A 19,237-nucleotide genomic window follows, 5' to 3' on the forward strand; every position below is an offset into this window, starting at 1 on the left:
TGGTGTGTGTGTGTGTGTGTGTGTGTGTGTGTGTGTGTGTGTGTGTGTGTGTATGTGTGTGTGTGTGTGATATGAGAGACCAAATGGACAGTGAGTGGCTGTGAGACCAGTGGCAGGCAGGCTTTTGTTGACTGTGAAACTGAGGAGAGTTAGGAGCAGAGTCAGGAATTAAGTTCAGAGAAGTTGCATCTGTCCCTACTGGCTGCAACCTCACCTGAGGAGGACCTACTCCCCAAAGCACCCTGCTCTATTTGCTTAGTTGGATGGCACACTGGTAAGGATGGCTGAGAACTGGAGGCAGGAGATAAGGTTCTTTTGAAGGATGGGTAGGGTGCTTTATATGTGCCTCGGTTTCTCCCTGCCCTTGATACCTAACTATGGAGACACAGTGATTTCTTCATGTGGCCTGAGGATGAGATGATATAGGAAGAGAAAGGAGTTGACAGGGGTCACCTCTTCGTGCTGGCCCTCTCTAGTCCTAGGCTGAGAGCTTGAAGCCCTGTGCAGGATTTACCACTTCCTCCTGTCTCTCCTGTGGGCAAGTGGCCTTTACTTGGACCTTATGTACCTACAGCGTCTCTGCTCCTAATTTAGACAGAGAAAGACAGATGAGCTCTCGTGCTGACAACAGGCACACTTGGCCAGCCCTCACTGGGTCCTGGATGCTCCCCGTGTATTCAGAAAACGCAGGCAAGAACAGCCTGATGCTTTACCCAAGGCCTGCTGCTAGCCTTTGGGAGACCCTGGCCAGCTCAATCCCATGTAGGTCCAACTGGTTTCCTCGAGAACAGCTTGTGTCTGAGACGACTCCGTCTGTCATTGCTACAGAGGAGTATCTGTGACTAGGGATGAGTGTATTTGGAGAGGAGGTGTTGGCAAAGAGTCAGTGAAGTACCAGGCTAGTAGTAAATACATCAGTCTGCTCTGACTTCTATATTCCTTTTCCTGTTCTTTCCATGTCCACTGCCTTTGTGAGGGTTTCCGGAGGTGACAGGTGTCCTTCCTGCAGGAAGGACACTCTGGTCACCCCATGGGTATTCCCCTACCCCTGGCTCGGCCACTGTTGCTCTGCTGTCTTGTGGCCTTTCCTTGGCTCTTTCTGCATCCCCTCCCCCTCCCACACACACACCTCGTCCTTTCTCCAGTCGGCTCCTTCCCTTCACTTAAGTTGGGGGAACCACTGTCCCTTGGTTGGAGGCTGTCTTCCCCATCCCAGGATTCAGCCTTATCCTGGACACCCCACCATTTCTGGGGGCAGCACCCTCCCCCCTTTCCTGCTGGACAAAAGCCTCTACTTTATTGCAGAAAAAAATGTCTAAAACCCAATTATAGTCAGGCATGATGGTGTGCAAGCCTTTAATCCCAGCACTGAGATGCAGGGACAGGGTGATCTCTATATGTTTGGGGCCAGCCTGGTCTATATAGCAAGTTCTAAGCCAGCCAGGGCCACACAATGAGTTCCTACCTAAAAACAAATCAAAACTATTTTAGAACAGTGCTCAAAGATGTTGGGGTGTGTGAGCATCAGAAGACAAAAGAGCTGAGGCTATAGTTCCCCATTCTTCATTCACGTCCACTTAACAGGTATTTAATTATGCAGCTACTCCATGCTAGGCAGAGGTCTAAGCTCCAGGAATACAAAGTCTCTCCCTTCTAGGAGCTTATACTACAGGGGGACTTACCTTTTCTGGTGACATTGAACATTTCCTTTGTGATTATCTGGAGCAGTGTGTTATAAGCCTGGCTCTATTGTACTATACAGTCTAATGTGCCCTACCCTCTCCCTCTATGCTATAGTGGTACTGCCCGGGTTTACATCCCGGCTCTAACACTGACCTTGGACTGGAGCCTGCTTCTCATCTTTAAAAATAGACTATCAGTGGTACCTGTTTTACAGGGCCTACTCATTCACTGGGCAAAGTGTGTGTGTTAAGTACTTTGATCAGCACCTGTCCCCATATGTGCCCAAATATCAGCTTAACAGCTATTGAGAGAAGCTAAACAGTTTCAATATTTGCAGTCTCAAGCACTGAGGGCAGGTGGGGTGGCTTTCCAGGCCAGTGGGACCATGGGAACACAGAGTATTAAAGACGGGATCCAGAAGCAGCCAAGGATTCTGGTTCTTGGAGCACCGCATGTCTGTACTTCTGCAGGGGCAGTTACTCAGTTGTGTCTTACACAGCAGAAGAAGGTTCTGTGTTCAGGAAGCCATGGAATGGCTTATGCCTTAGATGGAATCGGCTCATGCCTTGGTCACAGTTTCCCCTGCCCCGTGCAAAGCAATGTCCTACTGACTGGCGGTGTGGGTGGCTGGTGTCTATGTTCAGAGTGGGGGCATGGATATTGGCTTACTGGGGGGCTGGTGGGAGTGGTGCCCTGGTTTTCAGGGACTGTTTTTTCAGCTGGTGGGAAGGAGTGGAAGCGTGCATAGGCCTCCTTCCTGTGGCCTCTCTCGTGGAAGGGGACAGGATCACCGTGATTAGGTGGCCCTGGGTTCTAATCTCAGCCTTATGCTTTTAGTACCGAGACCTCTGGCTACTCTTTGCTGTCTCAGCCTCCGATTCTCCTTTGCAATGTGGAAAAATGATAGTGTCTTTTCCAGCAGAATTCTGTCCTCATTAAATGAGCTAAAAGGCACGTAAAATGCTGAGCACAACCCTTGGCATGTAGTAAGACCTCAATAAATCACACTGGCTTTATGATGAAGGTGACAAGCGGGGAACTCAGTTCCGTCCCCAAACAGGAGCCTGGCCTGGATTGTGCAGGCTCGGCTCCCTCTCTCCATCACCCTCCAGGCTTAGGAGGAAAATGAAAATATTGTCTCTTGTGAATTGAGGAGCCAAGTTAAAGAGTACTGCAAACGAACAGGGGCCACCCCCTCCTGTGAAAGCTGTTTCCCTAACCCTGAGAACAGGCCGCCTTGTCTAACAGGGTTTGCCTGACTCCCCACAGCTCTCCCCTGACCCAGGGATGACCTCCATCCTGGGTCAGCCCTTCTGTTCTGGGAGACTGGTTCAGGCCTCCTCCTCACTCTGTGGAATCCCAACCATGGCCAGCCATGCATCTCCACCAGAACCATGGCTCCACACAGTGGGAAAATGGGTAGCTGGCCCTTCCCAAGTTAATATCTGGACTCAGCTCTGTGCCAAGTGATGTCTGGCAGAATCGGGAAGAACCAGGCAGGTGCTGGATGTGTCAAAGTCCAAGCAAGGGGTTATCTGGCCACGGCAACACTCTGCGTCCTATCCTGTAATCATCCCTCCCCACCCCCATCCTTGTTCGAGCTTTGACATGGAGCCATGCAGATTCCAAAGCCAGCCACATCTGGGAATGGTGGGCAGGGGAAGAAGCAGCAAGGGCCACTGGGAAGCCCCGGGCAGTTGAAGCAGTGGAGGGAGGGAGGCTTGGAGGTGCAAAGACTCCAAGCATGAACGTGCCAAATCTTTACCCCACGCACCGATCTCCTACCTCTGGGGCCCTTTTAGAGTACTGGGCCTTCCCACCATTGCAGGGCTTTGTGGTGTTTAACGGCATTAGGGACTCTTGGAATCAGAAAAGGCCTATCTTCTATATTTTCCTTATCTGTCCTTGGCAGATGACTCAGGAGAACTCATGCAAGTCACGGGTAAAGCAGGTGAGCCGTGGCTTCTGTTAACCCAGGGAGAGGCCGAGGCTTTGAGCTCTTATTCAGAGGACACCACCACCAGAGGGGTGAGGGCAGGAAAGCCAGGATTGCCCTTCTCCATGCCATCCTGTATTCTTCAGCTCTGTGTTACGTGGCTTTTTAGGCCTTTCTTAATGATTTCCAAATCATAGGTGGCCTTTGAGCAGTGAGGCATCATGGGTAGGGTTGTCCCGAGAATTCTTCAGCATTTAGTGCCCTTGGCCCACTATCCACTATGTGGCAGCAGCATCTCCATGTCAACCATGAGAGCAAACCTGTGAGAAGACAGACTGTCTATTGACAACTGTACCCCCACCTGACATGCAGTGCTCCCTGCGAACACTAACTGCCGGCCTTCCAGAAACTGGAACTGGCTCCTTACGTACATATATATGTGTACCATGCGGCCTCCTGCTCTCCCGGACCTAACCATGTCTCAGTACCAGGAGCTGATGACTGCAGAGGCAGAATCTTATCTACAGAAGCTTCCCTGGTGGCTCTTACGTGATGTGTAAAGTCTGACACAGAGTGGAACCGTGTGTGACGTGTGGCCTGACCCTGAAGCACAGTGAACTTGGTATCTCCAACCCTGGGTAGATAATCTACCTTGGGGTTTACTTTTCACCCTTGTGTTTGTTGATCTGTAGTCAGCTGAGGCCAAGGACGCTCCCCTTTGTCCTACACTAGCTTTTCCATTTTCTTTCTTTCTTCTTTTTTTTTTTTTTGCATGCGTGTGCATGTATGTGTTGGTATATGAATGTACATGTAGAAGCCAGAGGTCTACATTCAGTCTCTTCCTCTGTTTATCTCTGCCTCATTGTTTGAGGCAGGGTCAGTCAATGGACCTGGAGCTTACTGTTTCAGCTAGATTGGAACAACACCCCCACCCCCAACCCCCACCCTCCGACATATCCACCTAGTAGTTGTCCCGCTTCCACCCTGGGATTATAGGTGCATACTACACTACTCAGCTTTTCTGTGGGTGCTGGAAATCTGAACTCTGGTCCTGGCGAACACCATACTCAACACCATACTCACTGAATGAACCATCTCTCCAGCCTCCTCCACTGGCCTTTTCTGACTTAAAAATGTGAAGATTTGAAAATTAAAAAGTTCCTCATTTTGTATTAATTCTGACCATGTTTCCTCGTTGAGTATTGTGGCCATCTTCCCTTTCTGCGCTGGTTTTTAATTTTTCATCTTCTGCTCAAGGGTGTGGCGAGCTATTGATAACTTGACTACTCCACTGAGTAAATGAAAGAAGGCATTGTAGAGGCCTTGGGCGCGACTGTGGGGACCTCTGTCTGGGCTGGTAATGAGAGCACTGTTTAGGGATGATAGCTGCCTTTGAATGGACCCAGATACTGGGTTTTTGTTCCTGAAGGTGGCTGCAGGCCGCCTTGCTGACTCTGGGATTGAGTGCCTTGACCATGACATCAAGGCTCTGCACCCTTCAGTGAAGGAAGTGTGCGTGACTCATTCCAGATGTTCAGGTCTCCCCATTTGGAAGGCTTTGGGAGTCATACTTGGTGGTACACACTTGCAAGCCCAGCACTCAGGAGACTAAAGCAGGAAAATTGCATTTGAGACCAGCCTGGGCCTCTTAGAGAGACCTTTTCTTTCTGTAAACAGACATCTTCCCTGTTCCCCAGGATTTCAATTGGAATGATCAGAGGTGGTGACCCAACGTCATTTTAGATCCAAATTAAAGCTATTCTGCTTATTGATTTATTTGTTTATATAGCTCTAACTGGACTGGAACTTGCCATATAGGCCAGACTGGCTTAAACTCAGAGATCCACCTCCCTCTATATCCTGAGTGCTGGAAGTCATGGACCACTACACCCAGCCTATTATTTATTTATTTAAACTTATTTTTATAAGTTTTAATTACATGTATGTGTGTGCATCTGGGTATGTGCAAATGCATGAAGGTGCCCCTGGAGGCCAAAAACACTGCATCTCCCTGAATCTGGTGTTACAGGCAGTTGTGAGCAGCTGAGTGTGGGGGCTGGGAACCAAACTTGGAAGAGTACACGTGCTGTTAACTCCTGAGCCATCCCTCCAGCTCCTTGCTTATTTATTTTTGAGACAGCCTCTACCACAGGCTGGCTTTGAACTCCTAATTCTGCTTCCACCCTCCAGGTATGCCATCCAGGGCCTTGCATGTGTGAGGTGAGCACTCTACAGGCCTCCTTCTTAGATTCTCTTATCTGTTTTAGGCTGTCTAGTTTAAGATTTCTGAGATAACAGGTGGGGGCTGAAATGGTTCTGCTTTTTTTCTTCCCGTCTGTTTAATGTCAACATGTGGAGCTCTAGAATTTCCTCATTCTCTTGCTCCAGACAGTTGTGTTTTTTTTTGTTTTGTTTTGTTTTTTGTTTTTTGTTTTTCGAGACAGGATTTCTCTGTGTAGCTTTGCGCCTTTTTCCTGGAACTCACTTGGTAGCCCAGGCTGGCCTTGAACTCACAGAGATCCGCCTGTCTCTGCCTCCCAAGTGCTAGGATTATTACAGGCGTGCGCCACCACCGCCCGGCTTCCAGACAGATTTTTAAATACTAAATTGGGTGCTGAAGTGTGTCTTGGTACCAGAGCTATCTCCTAGCAGGTGTGAGACCCTGGCTTCAGTCCCCCAGAATTGAAGAAAGAACCTGTTGGATGGTTCTTCAGGTCTGTCAGCCCTTTATGTAGATTGCATAGACCTCTAGCACCCTGGGGAATGTGTGAGATCCTGTTTTCCATGTCTCCTAGGCTTGGGAATGGCAGTGGAAGGTAGAGCAGCAAGCGGCCTGTGGTCTGATGGGGTGTCGGGCAAGCATGTCATCATGGAAAATTCTTCGCCTAGTCCGCAGATCCATTTACACAGCCTCTGCTGCTTCTGCAAACTGTGCATTCCTTCGGAACCATCCATGCGTTCCCTCCTTCCCTCCAAACCTCAGTCATGCTTCGGGCAGCCTAGAAATGATGGCTTCTCCACCTCTCCTTTGTTTCCACCCCTCACTCTGTTCCCCGCTGTCCTTGGCTTGGCTTTTATAGGAAACTTGGCTGAGTTCCTGGTCTTTAGTCTGATGGGTCACCCTGGGGCTGATCTTCGATGGCAGAACTTGAAACCCCCACTCTCAGATTTAGAGCCCCTTATGGGGCTCTTGGGTACAGGCTCTGGCAGCTGATACAGCTCCATTGGTAGGTTGAGTTGAGTGGTGGGCAGAGTTGAAGTTTGGAGTGAGGCAGGTAGAGGTGTGTGGAACCAGGTTTGGTACTTCTCAGGACATCCTGGAATCCTGGAGTAGATGATGCCTGTCCTGGGGCCTCCTACCTGTTAGAAACTTGGGGGACTAGTAACACAATTTTGATCACCCTGAGATGTACTCACCACCCTGCTCTGACAGTGGCTTAGCCCAGGACAGAGAGAAGAAAGGCTTTCCAGGGAGGGGAAGGGGAGCCTGTCAGGAGGAGGGCTCATGAGCATCCTTAGTATGGGGGAAAGAATGGTTAGCTGGTTTACATATCCTCAGGGACATGTATCCTTGGACATGTATCCTTGGCCTCAAGAGGATACTGAGCTGAACTCAGTGGCCATCCCACCAGGAAAATGGTTGGAAGTTCCTTCCCAGGCCAAGGAGGACTTAGGAACAGGGGACTTCTGAATTGATTGCGTGTCATCTGCCTCCTAGAGAGGTGGAATAATCACATAGCTCTTAGAGTTCAGTCCTAGGACCAGCACCACCTGGGAACTCTTTTGAAAAGCCCTCTTCCCAGCAGCCTGTGGTACAGGCTTTCTCAGCTCTGTGGGTGATTTGGGAACTGGTGCCTGGTTTCATGTCTCTCCCTAGCTATGTGGACCTGGGTAGATCATTCAGCTTCGATGTTCCTCTATAAAATGTTTCGACTATTTAATACAGACACTGCTAGATATTAGGATGGTTAAATGAAGACGCTCTGAGGTGTGTCATTGGTTTGGGGTAGGGTCTCAGGTAGCCCAGGCTGACTTCAAAGGATAATCCTGATCATTCTCCTCTTTTTTTGGATTTTCGAAACAGAGTTTCTCTTTGTAGCCCTGGCTATCCTGGAACTCACTATGTAGATCAGGCTGGCCTCAAACTCAGATCCTCCTGCCTCTGCCTCCTGAGTACTGGGATTATACACCACCACTGCCCAGCTCCTCCTGCTCCCTCTTCAGTGTTGGCATTTATAAGTGTGTGCCATAATGCCAGGTTTATGCTGTGCTGGGAACAGAGCTCAGAGTATGGATGCATGCTAGGCAAGGGGGACTCTACCACTGAGCTACATCTCTGTCGCTCAGAAATCGTCTCAGTCTTGACCTTCCCTGTGGTTCTCTTTATAGGTGGTGTCTGATGCTGCAGATCAGGGTGTGGCCATTACAGGGAACCAGACTTTCAACAACTGGAACTGGCCTAATGCCATGATTTTTGCAGCCACGGTTATCACCACCATTGGTGAGTCCCCTTAGACTTGGTATACCCACGTCCACATCCTCACTCCTCAGAACCTTGTAGGAATCCAACTTTAGTGACTAAAGCCACGTTGGCCATCAAGTCACATACAGTTTTAGCCTGGCCTTCTGATTAGGAGGGACTTAGTAAGTCCTGGGTGATTGGCTATACCTGTGCAAATACTTCCATAGATACTGAGTGTATCTTTATGTATGTGTGTGTGTTGGTGTGTGCATGTAAGTGTGTGTGTTTGTATTTGTGTGGGCATACACGTGTGCGTAGATGCATGTGTGCGGGAGTTCAAGGTTGACATGGGTGTCTTCTTTGATTGCTCTCTACTTTATATACGGAGGCATGGTCTCTACCAAACTAAAAGTTCACCATTTTGGCTAGTGTGGTCAATTTGTTCCAGGCATCCCATGTCTTTGCCACCTGTGTGCTGGGATGCTATAGGCCACCACACCCACCCAACCTTTACATGGATTCCAAGGTTCTGAATTCTGCTTGGTCCCTTTAAGCAGAAATATTGCCATGGCCTGATGGCCAGAGCCACACAGCTTAGACAGACTGCTCACCGCACAAAGCTCCAGTGTTCTCTGCTGCATGGTTGGCCACTCTAGAAGTCAGTGGCTTAAAGCAGTTACTGTCTTCCATCTTTCGGGTTTGGCTAGTTTCAGCTGACAGTTCTTGTGTGGGGCTCTGCAGCATATGGTAATCAAATAGTGGCTGCCCCACTGGCCTGCCAGCCAGGCTGGCTTCTCCCACCTACTGCTTGACCATTGGTGCTGATGGCTGGTTGAGACTGAATGTGCAGGGCCTCTGCATGTGGCTCTGCAGCCGGGCTCCAAGAAGGAAGATTCCCCAAAGTGCGTGAAGGCAGGGAATCGCAGTGGGCTTTCCCAGCCTCACCTGCCTGCATCGCTTCTGCCCCTCTGGCCAACCACATCACTGATACCCAGACTCATGGACTACACCTTGACATGAGCGTTTGCTTAAGGGCAGGGGGATTAGGAGTGGCCGACTTTGGAGTCTATTCTCCACACTACTTCTGGGTATCGAACCAGTGAGGGCAGGGCATCTCTGTACCAAATGAACCAGTGGAGCCCCTAATGATGGTCCCCTCCTCCTGCAGGGAGGTCCCAATATAATGGCGGGGACAAAGCCCTTCCTGTAGAGATAAGTTGTACAAATGACCAGGGTCAGAGCATGATCAGGGGGAAATATTGCTTATATATCTATGTTACTAGAACAGGATCAGTTTATCTTAAAGAATGTGTCCCTCTGAAGCTGGTGTGCGTGCATGCATGCATGCGTGCGTGTTTGCATACACACAAGAGACAAGAACCCAGTTGTGGTGGTTCCATGTTCTTGGCTGTGATGTGTCCCTTGCTTCACTCTGTCTTCCCTCAGGTTATGGCAACGTGGCTCCCAAGACCCCAGCTGGGCGCCTCTTCTGTGTCTTCTATGGTCTGTTCGGGGTGCCACTGTGCCTGACGTGGATCAGCGCCCTGGGCAAGTTCTTCGGGGGACGTGCCAAGAGGCTGGGCCAGTTTCTTACTAGGAGAGGAGTGAGCCTGGTATGTCCCAAAGCCTGGGTGCAGAGTGAAGGGGTGGGAGGGGCCGTGACGGGAGGAGAGGTGTTGGCACAGATGACGGCTGCCCTGCTAGGTCTGCTGGAGCGCCTTGGGCTCTGGATCCCTGCCGGGATCCTGGAGTCTTTCCCAGGGCTGACTCGCTGTCCCATCACCCCACCAGCGGAAGGCTCAGATCACGTGCACGGCCATCTTCATCGTGTGGGGCGTCCTGGTTCACCTGGTGATCCCACCCTTTGTGTTCATGGTGACGGAAGAGTGGAACTACATCGAAGGTCTCTACTACTCCTTCATCACCATCTCCACCATTGGCTTTGGGGACTTTGTGGCCGGTGAGTGCCTGCCTCCTTCCCCGACCTCTGCCCTATCACCATCTCCAGTTTCGGTTTGAGGACCTTTGTTGGGTACCTGATTAGTATCCTCTCCTCTTGGATGTTTTTTCATCTCTCTCCTGACCCTGTGCGCACGCACGCATGTACTCGCGCATGCACGCATGCACGCACACAGAGCTGAGCCAGGGTAGCTAGCTCCCAGACAAGGGAGGCTTTCTCCCCACTGCCCTGCCCCCTCAGCCCTGCACTCCTCCTCTGCTTAATCCCCACAGGCAATGAAGAGGTTCTTTGTCCCCTTTGTGTGGGGGCCTGTACCAGTCCCAGCCACCCATGCTCAATGCCTTGCGCCTATGGCCTGCATAGCCTCCTGGTTCCTAACTTTCTTGAAGCCCTCTTTGAACCAGTGTCAGGCTGTGGCCTCCCCATTGACCTCCACCTCTGCTCCCAGAGGTCACTGCACCAGCTGCTCTGCCCAGAGCAAAGGGCAGGTGGAGGTCATGCCTCTGCTCCTTTTTGTGTGGAATGCTGTGGGGGACAGCTGAGTGGGTGGAGGGAACAGGACGCTTGCTCTAGTGGACGCTCCTGACCCCAGCTTCCTGGGGCCTGCCTGCTGTCTGGACATAAAATGAGAGACGCAGCCTGTGTGTTGTTTAGTTCCAGGGCCCCAGAGCCTGCTGAGGGGAAGCCTGTGGTTCCTTTAGCCATACTTCTGAGCTCCAGTGAGACACCAGACCCGTCCTCCCATGTTTAGTGTCTGTAACAATAGCTGCACATTTGAATCCGCTTCATTTCCCTGGCACTGAAGGGTAGAAATCGGCTATGTGAGGCTGTGACTTCATTGCTGCTGTCTTCCGACTCTGCTCATGATCAGGAGTCCTATGTAAGGTTGCCATCAGAGCGAGGCACCTCCTCACTCGGGGGCTCTAGCTCCTGCTCTGGGGAAGGCCCTAATCGGGGCTGGAGGTTGCCTCTTTTAGGCCCTTCACTTAAGTTCCTTCCCATCTTGGAAGGCAGGATGAAGATTGAGGTAGCTGCAAATACAAAGTTACAAAGTCTGTCTTTGAAAATTACATTTATTCATTTGTGTATCGGGGTGGCACATGTGGAGGTCAGGGAACAGTTTTCCAGAGCGGTGTCCTGCGGATCAAACTCAGGTCCTCAGGCAAGCAGCTTTACCCACTGAGCCGTGTCTCCTGACCATGAAGGAACTCTTAACTCATTCTAGAAGGGAGAAGAACCTCGGAAGCTTCAGGGTGAAAGACTTTCTGGAGCCTGTTATCACAGAGGAGTTTGCAGAGTGGTGGAGCCCTCCAGGCCGACCAGTCAAAGCGCTACCCTGAAGAGGGCAGAGACAGGGAGGCAGACTCCACCTTGGAGGAGGATAAAGAGTTTAGAGTGCTTCTTGCCAGGTCGGTGCTTCCTGGGTCGTCTTGACCCGTCCACCGGCATCCTTCACAGTAAATCAGTTGGTCCCTCCCTGGTGCAGAGGCTGCCAGCACCCCTAATGTTGAGTTTCCATTCGGTTTTTAACTGAGCTGTGATGCACTCACTGGCTCGGAGGAGCAGAGAAATGGGCAGCTCAACTACTAATGAGCTAGCTGTTGTTCAGCAGTCACCCCAAGAGCCTTTAACTCTCCTCAACCCGAAAGTAGCCCCAGTTCTGGCTTTTTTGCAGTTGGAGAAACTGGGGCTCAGAGTTGGGCTGGGCTGGAGCCACAGTCCTTGAGGAAGAAGATAGGTGAGGGTAGTCTAGGTGTGTGTGTGTGCGTGTGCGCACACACATACACACATACACACACACACACACACACACACACACACACACATGCACAGAGTCAACCCCAGGGGTAATTTGCTCAGAAGCCATCCACCCTTGGGTTTCTTGAGACAGAATCTCCTTATCCTGGAGCTCGTCTATTAGACTGATTGGCCAGTAAGCCTCAGGGCCCCGCCTGTCTTCAGCTCTGGGAGTATAGCTGCATTCCATTATACCTGGCCTTTTAAGTGGATTCTTCTGCCCTTTTTTTTATTATTATTTATTTTTATTTTATGAGCAGTGATTGGTGTTTTGCCTACATGTATGTCTGTGTGAGGGTGTCAGATCCCTTGGAACTAGAATCACAGACATTTGTGAGCTGCCATGTGAGTGCTGGAAATTGAACCTGGGTTCTTTGGAAGAGCAGCCACTGCTTTTAACTGCTGAGCCATCTTTTCAGCCCCTTGTGCGAATTCTTGAAAAACATATATAAACTTTTTTTTTTTTTTTTTTAAATGTGCAAGGGGTTTTTGCCTGCATTTGTGTCTGTGTGCCTGATACCTTCAGAGGCCAGAAGAGGGCATCAGAGCCCCTGGAACTAGAGTTACAGATGGTTGTGAACAGCCATGTTGGTGCTAGGAATTGAACGTGGATCCTCTAAGAGAAACAACCAGCGCCCTTAACTGTGGAGCCAGCTCTGCAGCCTTATGTGGATTCTGATGCTGCAGCTCAGGCCCTTGTCTTTCAAGCACTTCTTCCTGGGCTGTCTCCCCAGGTCCCTTCTTTGACACTGTGCTCTGCATGGTGTTCACTTAGACAGCACAGTGTCAGCCATGGCTTTTGGTAGGCCTCTGCTGACCCTCTGGGCTTCCTGTCTTCACAGGTGTGAACCCTGATGCCAACTACCATGCCCTGTACCGCTACTTTGTGGAGCTTTGGATTTACCTGGGGCTGGCCTGGTTGTCCCTCTTTGTCAACTGGAAGGTGAGCATGTTTGTGGAAGTGCACAAAGCCATCAAGAAGAGGCGGCGGCGGCGGAAGGAATCCTTTGAGAGCTCCCCACACTCCCGGAAGGCTCTGCAGATGGCTGGGAGTACTGCCTCCAAAGACGTCAACATCTTCAGTTTCCTGTCCAAAAAAGAGGAGACCTACAACGACCTCATCAAACAGATCGGGAAGAAGGCAATGAAAGCTGGTGGGGGTGGGGAGAGGGTCCCAGGACCGGGACATGGGCTGGGACCTCAAGGGGATGGACTGTCTAACATCCCTGCGTCCCTCGTACCTTTGGTGGTCTATTCCAAGAACCGAGTGCCCAGCTTAGAGGAGGTATCTCAGACTCTCAGAAGCAAAGGTCATGTGTCGAGGCCAGCTGGTGCGGAGACTGAGGCGCAGGCCCCTGAAGATGGCTACCCAACCGCTGAAGTGTTTATTAACCAGCTGGACCGGATCAGCGAGGAGGGTGAGCCATGGGAGGCCCTGGACTACCACCCGCTCATCTTCCAAAATGCCAACATTACCTTTGAAAATGAGGAAACCGGCCTCTCGGATGAGGAGACCTCCAAGTCTTCCGTGGAGGACAACTTGGCCTCAAAGGAGCAGCCTCAACAGGGGGCTGTGGCTGAGGCGCCCTTGAGCACCGGTGAATTCCCTTCATCAGATGAGTCCACCTTCACCAGCACCGAGTCGGAGCTCTCTGTGCCTTATGAGCAGCTGATGAATGAGTACAACAAGGCAGACAGCCCCAGAGGCACGTGAGGCGGGCCTGGCTCCCCACCTGCTCTCCAGTGGCTTCTTCCCCTCACCCGGGTTATCCTGTGATGGCCAGACCCCCGAGGAGAGGGCCTGGAAATGAGGTGGGGAGCCAGGGGCCTGCTTTTCCTTCTGTCTTCTCCAGCTGGTTGCTTCCATGGGATGTGACGTCGGCCCAGGACAGGCCTCCATTCTATGGCTCCCATGGAAAGGCAGCTGTCCTGGGCCTGCCTGCCTGGCAGGAGTTTCTGCTGACTCGGGGCCTGCAGGGTGAGCACTCACCCTAGACGGCCTCTGCCTTCGGCTTCCCCCATCTTTCGGTTGACTATCAGACGGTTCTCTGAGGCCAGGAGCTTCAGCTGAGTTCACCAGTGTTAATGGGCAACGCCTATGTGCCTTGCACTAAGCTAGGTGTTTGGAAGGAGTTTGTAAGACCCAGGGTTGTCGTGTAGGAGTTCTTCAAGTGTTCTGGAGAAGCACAGATATGATGGGGGTTTGGGGCACCTCAGCACCCCAGTAGTAACAGGACCCATCTGCCCATCCACTCATTACTCTGCCCAGCAAGCCCTTTACTGCAAATCTCAGGGCAGGGGCTGTGGGAGAGGGAGGGTGGTCCCAGAGCCTTGTCCCATCTCAGAGTCTCTCTGTGTAGCAACAGCAGGCCCAAGGCTTTCTGTACCCTGGGGGTGCAGGAGAAATGGGGGTGGCTGTGGAAACTAGGGAGCTCAGACATGAGGTGCAGGCCCCTCAGCCCCTGCCTGATGGACGTAGAAGTCCCAGCCCCAGCCTGGGCACCCACACTCTCAACCACCATCTCTTTTCCTGGGGATTCCTTCACTGCCTCCCCTCCCCCTCACTCTTCTCTTAGTGGGGCCTGTGGGGTGAGGCCACACTGTTCTTGGCTTCTAGAACTGTGAATTGAGCTCCCCTCTCCAGCCGCTGTGGTGGTAGTGTGTGTAGGTGCCAATGGGCGTGTGTGTGTATGCATTTGTGCTGGGGAGAAAAGAAAATGTGAATCTTACTGGACCAGATGTTCCTGGTGAGGTCTGGGAACTAGCTGCTGTATAAGTAAGTCCTCGATGCTCAACCTCCAGCCAGCCCACTCTGGCCTAAATGTTTTTTGTTATTAATAATTTTTTTATGAACTGTTCTTTTTATACCCAGAATCTGTCAATGGCTTCGGAGCCAATACAGAACAGGGTCCCTGCAAGTGGAATGGATGCCTGTACAGGCACTCTGTTGTCTTCCCAACTCTGCTTGTCCTTTTGTGGTAATGTCAGCCAAGGTCTCGTGCAGAGCTGGGGGAACACCACTGCAGGTCACTGTGTGCTGGCTAGGAGATGTGAGTTGCCAGTTCAGCGGATAACCTGCCTCAGCCCCTTCCCTTGCCACGTGAATTCTGCTGAGGGGCATATAGGGCCAGAGGCTCCCCCCCATGGTGACAGTGAGAGGTGGGTGTCCACACCCCACTCTTTAAGCGGTTGTAGAGGCCACACTAGCCTCAGGGTGGGAGGAACAGCCTGGCTCCTGTGAAAAGTGTCCTAGGCTGAATGTCTTGGAGCCACACTAACCACTGTATGCATGTACTGGTGGTGAAGGCAGATGTAATTTATTTGAACATTTTTACAATAAAACACATGAACAAGCCCACTTGCTGTGTGGTGTGTGGGGCTGGGAGCAGGGTGGGGGAGGGTGGGTGAGCAAGAAGACTCAGGACTGGCTAATGTCAGTAGGTCAGAAGGATTGGGGTAGAGCAGAAGAGGTGTGGAGATCAAGAACTCAAACAAGACCATCCAGGAGCAGGTCTTCTGACTGATCTGCCCCAAAGCAATCTAAGGAAAAGTTAATTTGCCTTACACGCTTCCAGGCCACAGTCTATCATCAAGAGAAGCCAGGACAAGAACCTGGGGGCAGGAATTATGGAAGAACATCATTTGTTGGCTTGACTTATGACTCATTACAGGCTCATGCTTAGCTAGGTTTCTTATACAGCCCAGGACCACCTAGGGATGGCTCTTCCCCCAGAGGGTTGAGCTCTTCTTCATGAATTATAATCCAAACCATTTCCCACAGCTGTGTTCACAGGTCAATCTGATCTAGGCAGCTCCTCAGCGGAGGCTCTCCTTTCAGATAGTGCCAAATTGACAATTAAGGCTGATGAGGACTGGTAGGATGGTGGTGGCCAAGTCTGCTCCTCACTAGCTTCCAGATACCTTTCTACAGACTTTACATCCAGCAAAGCGTAAAGGAAAAAAGCCTTCACTTTGCAGTGGTTCTGCCCCAGAAACAATGGAGCAAGAAGCAGACAGATGTCTGAGGCACAAAGCTGTGCAAACACTAGTAAAAATGGGGAGGTTGGATTTGAACCCAGGCAGCACAGTTCCTGGTCTGTCCACAGCCATCATGATGGGATGAGAAGATGGCTAGTAGGTTTGTAGTGGGTCTGACATCACTGGAAGGTCTCCCATCACCAACTGGGTGAAGCAGGACTTTCTCAACTCAAGGAGTTTGGAAACAGCATGGACACTCCGTTTGAAAAAAAAATGTGAGCTGGAGAGATTAGTCACAGGTAGAAACATTTGCCAAGTGACCCTGACTGCAGTTTGATCCCCAGAGTACAATTAAAAAGCCAAATGAGGTGACTGGAGCCCAGTTCCAGCCCCAGCATCCCTAGAGTGAGAAGCAAGTTGGAGAATCAGGTGGAGCTCCTGTGCATAGCACAGTGGCAGAAATAGTGAGACCCTGCCTCAAAAATTAGGGTGGAAGGAGGGAACTATTCTGGAAAAGCTCTGACCAACCTGTACATACGTGCTCATGTTCATAAACACACAAGTAAATCTTTAAAAATTTTGCCTGGGTTGGGTGGCGGCTGTGCCTGCCTTCACTCAGAGGCACAGGCAGGCGGATCTCTGTGAGTTCAAGGCCAGCCTGGGCTACAGAGTGACTTCCAGGACAGCCAGGGCCTCACAGAGAAACCTTGTCTTTGAAAAAAAAACAAAAACAAAAAAATGTGACTGGTGTGGTCACTCACACCTGTAATCCCAGTGCTCAGGAGCCCAAAGCGTCTGGGAACGAACATCCTTCACGAGGGCATGGTTCACAGATGCAGCTAACTGTAGTATTTTAACCCACTGAGCCATCTTCCCATCTGCCTATCCACCCCCCCCCACACACACACACTCACACACACAGACACACTCAGACATAGGTCCAAGGCTTTCTACTTTGTGGTTTGACTTTGACCTTAAGATAAAAGCATCATCACACCGACACCCTTAATTTAGTACAAGGTTGCTTCACAAACTCCTCTGACATTTAAGACATAGCATAGCCCTTCTGTTCCAGAAACACCAGTTACCGTACACTGGAACTGAGACTCAGGGAGTGGCTTTCGGGGCCACAGCTAAAGTGGACACACTGCAGATTGCCAGCATACACCGAAGAGGGTCGGGCTGTGGTCTTCCTATGGTCAAACTTGATCTGGAGCTTTCTGAACATGTAGGAGAGGCTGCACAGTAGCCACAGCAGAGCCCTGGGCTCCCTAGCTTCCTGAGTGGCCATGGACAGAGAAGGGCATATAGCAGGGGTAAGAGACAGGTGGGGAGAGCAGTGAGCAGGCCTGAGGCTCAGTAGTCACTGGACACTCTGGCATGGACAGCCCCCATTGAAGCCACTGGATTATCCATAGCCTGGGCCAGTGTCCCAGATGAGCGAGACCAACAGACTCAGTGAAAGTCCATGGTGTTCCTACTCCAGCAGACTGCCCCTTCCAGCAGCCTCTAGGCTTTGCTGCCCCCAGAAGCTTTCCTGCCCTGGCATAAGAGATCCCCCTTCTCTCCATCAGTATCACTGTGCTCACTGCCCTGCGGCCACTCTTAACTGGTCACCTTCTCTGTACTGGGTGAGGTACCCAAACTTCTGGTGCTGCTAGGTAGGGATGACAGATGACCCTGTATCCAGGGAGTGAGTGATGCTGGTCACTTTTCAGAGTGTGGGATGGGTACTGATACTCATTTGTTTGAGTAGTTCCCAGTCTCTTTTTTTTTTTTTTTATATTCTCTAAGATTTATTTTCTAATCTTAAATTATATGTCTGTGTCTTGTGTGGGTATGTGCATATGAGTGCAGATACTTGAGGAGGCCAGAAGAGGGTGTCACATCCCTTAGAGCTGGAGTTTACACTTGGCTTTGGACTGCCTGATGTGGGTGCTGGGAACTGAACTCAGGTCCTCTACAAGAGTAGTACATGCCCTTACAGCAGCTGAGCCTTCTCTCTAGCTCCTGGAACTTAAAAAGAAAAAAAAAAAATAGAGCATTTTATTAATTCTTTGAGAATCCCATGCATGCATTCAACATATTCTGATTATATCTACTCTGTTATATTTATCTTACATATTACTCTATTGTATTTACTCTAGGAATATTACTCTATGCCTCCCCCTGACTCTTCCCAGATTCATTTCTCACCCCCTCCCAACTTCATATCGTCATTTTAAAAAATAACCCATTGAGTCCAATTTGTGGACATGGGTGAGAGGCCACCCCCTGGAGCACAGTGGACATGCCAGGGGCCACAGTCTTAGAGAAAACGGACTCTGCTGCCTCTTGTAGTTATCAGTTGTCAATAGCTCCTCAGTTAGGGATGGGGGCTGGTGAGCGCATCCCCCACGCATGCTGCCGTGTTGACTGGGGTGATCTTGTGCGGTGGGTCTTGTGCAGGCAACCATGTTGTTGAGGTCATGTGTGGAGTGGTCCTGTCATGTTCAAAAGACATGGTTTGCCCCAATTCTCCCTGACCTCTGGCTCTTTTCCGCCCCCTCTTCCACGATGCTCCCTGAGCTTTGGGGTCGGGGTATGCTACAGATGCCCCATTTGTGGTGGAGCACCCCACAGACGCTTGCTTGTTCTCTGCACTTGACTGGTTGTGAGTTTTCGCACCATCCACTGCGTTAGAAAGCTCTAAGATCTCTTTTATCTACGTCTCTTAAGCCTAACGTATCATTAACTTCATTTTACAAATGAAGAAGCTGAAGAGAGCAATTTTCCCCAAGTTCAAACAGCTATGAGGTGGCAGGAAACACCTGCCTAGACTTGCATTCCAGTTCCTCACATCTCCCTCTGGCAGTCCCTAATCTGATAAGGAAGACACCCTCAAAATCTGATGGAGGTGGCTGAGGCTTTGGCCTTCAAGGAGTCTGCCATCTGAGGGGCTGGGGAGGTCAGAAATGGAGAAACCAACACACGTACTCTGTCTCAGCTGCCTTTCTGCCTCCCTGTGAGACCCCAAAAGAGTCACGAGGCCAGGGTGCAGGAGGAGAAAACAACCTCCTTGAGTGTCAGTCACCTCATCCTGGGGAAGGCCTGGCAAGGGTGATTGCTTGGAGACCTTCTGAAGCCTAAATCTGGGAAGGAAGTGCGCAGGTTGGGCAGATTGCCCAAGGAGAGGTCTCCAGCAAAGACCTCTCTTCGGGAGACCCCCGAGGTTTGGTCTCAGCCCTGCCCATCTGCTCTACATGTTTGAACAGCAAGTTCCTGATTTCAAACAAACAAACAAACAAGGCATTTATTTGGGGAGGAGGACAACTACATTGTATTTGTGGAAGTCAGTGGACAACTACATTGTATTTGTGGAAGTCAGTGGACAACTACATTGTATTTGTGGAAGTCAGTGGACAACTACATTGTATTTGTG

General features: G+C 50.7%; 1 protein-coding gene across 1 annotated transcript in view; it reads left to right on the forward strand.

Moving 5' to 3' along the window:
- Window positions 1–15,186, forward strand: part of Kcnk5 (potassium two pore domain channel subfamily K member 5) — a 43,861-nt gene extending 28,675 nt beyond the window's left edge. Inside the window, exons 2-5 of the mRNA XM_036199445.1 lie at window positions 8,009–8,120; window positions 9,528–9,694; window positions 9,873–10,041; window positions 12,681–15,186. Of these exons, the coding sequence (XP_036055338.1) occupies window positions 8,009–8,120; window positions 9,528–9,694; window positions 9,873–10,041; window positions 12,681–13,552 (1,320 nt within the window). The 3' untranslated portion in view covers window positions 13,553–15,186. The remainder of the gene's footprint in view (window positions 1–8,008; window positions 8,121–9,527; window positions 9,695–9,872; window positions 10,042–12,680) is intronic.
- The last annotated feature ends 4,051 nt before the right edge of the window (window positions 15,187–19,237 follow it).

The sequence above is a fragment of the Onychomys torridus genome, chromosome 9 (assembly GCF_903995425.1).
Source record: "Onychomys torridus chromosome 9, mOncTor1.1, whole genome shotgun sequence".
NCBI classification, from domain to species: domain Eukaryota; kingdom Metazoa; phylum Chordata; class Mammalia; order Rodentia; family Cricetidae; genus Onychomys; species Onychomys torridus.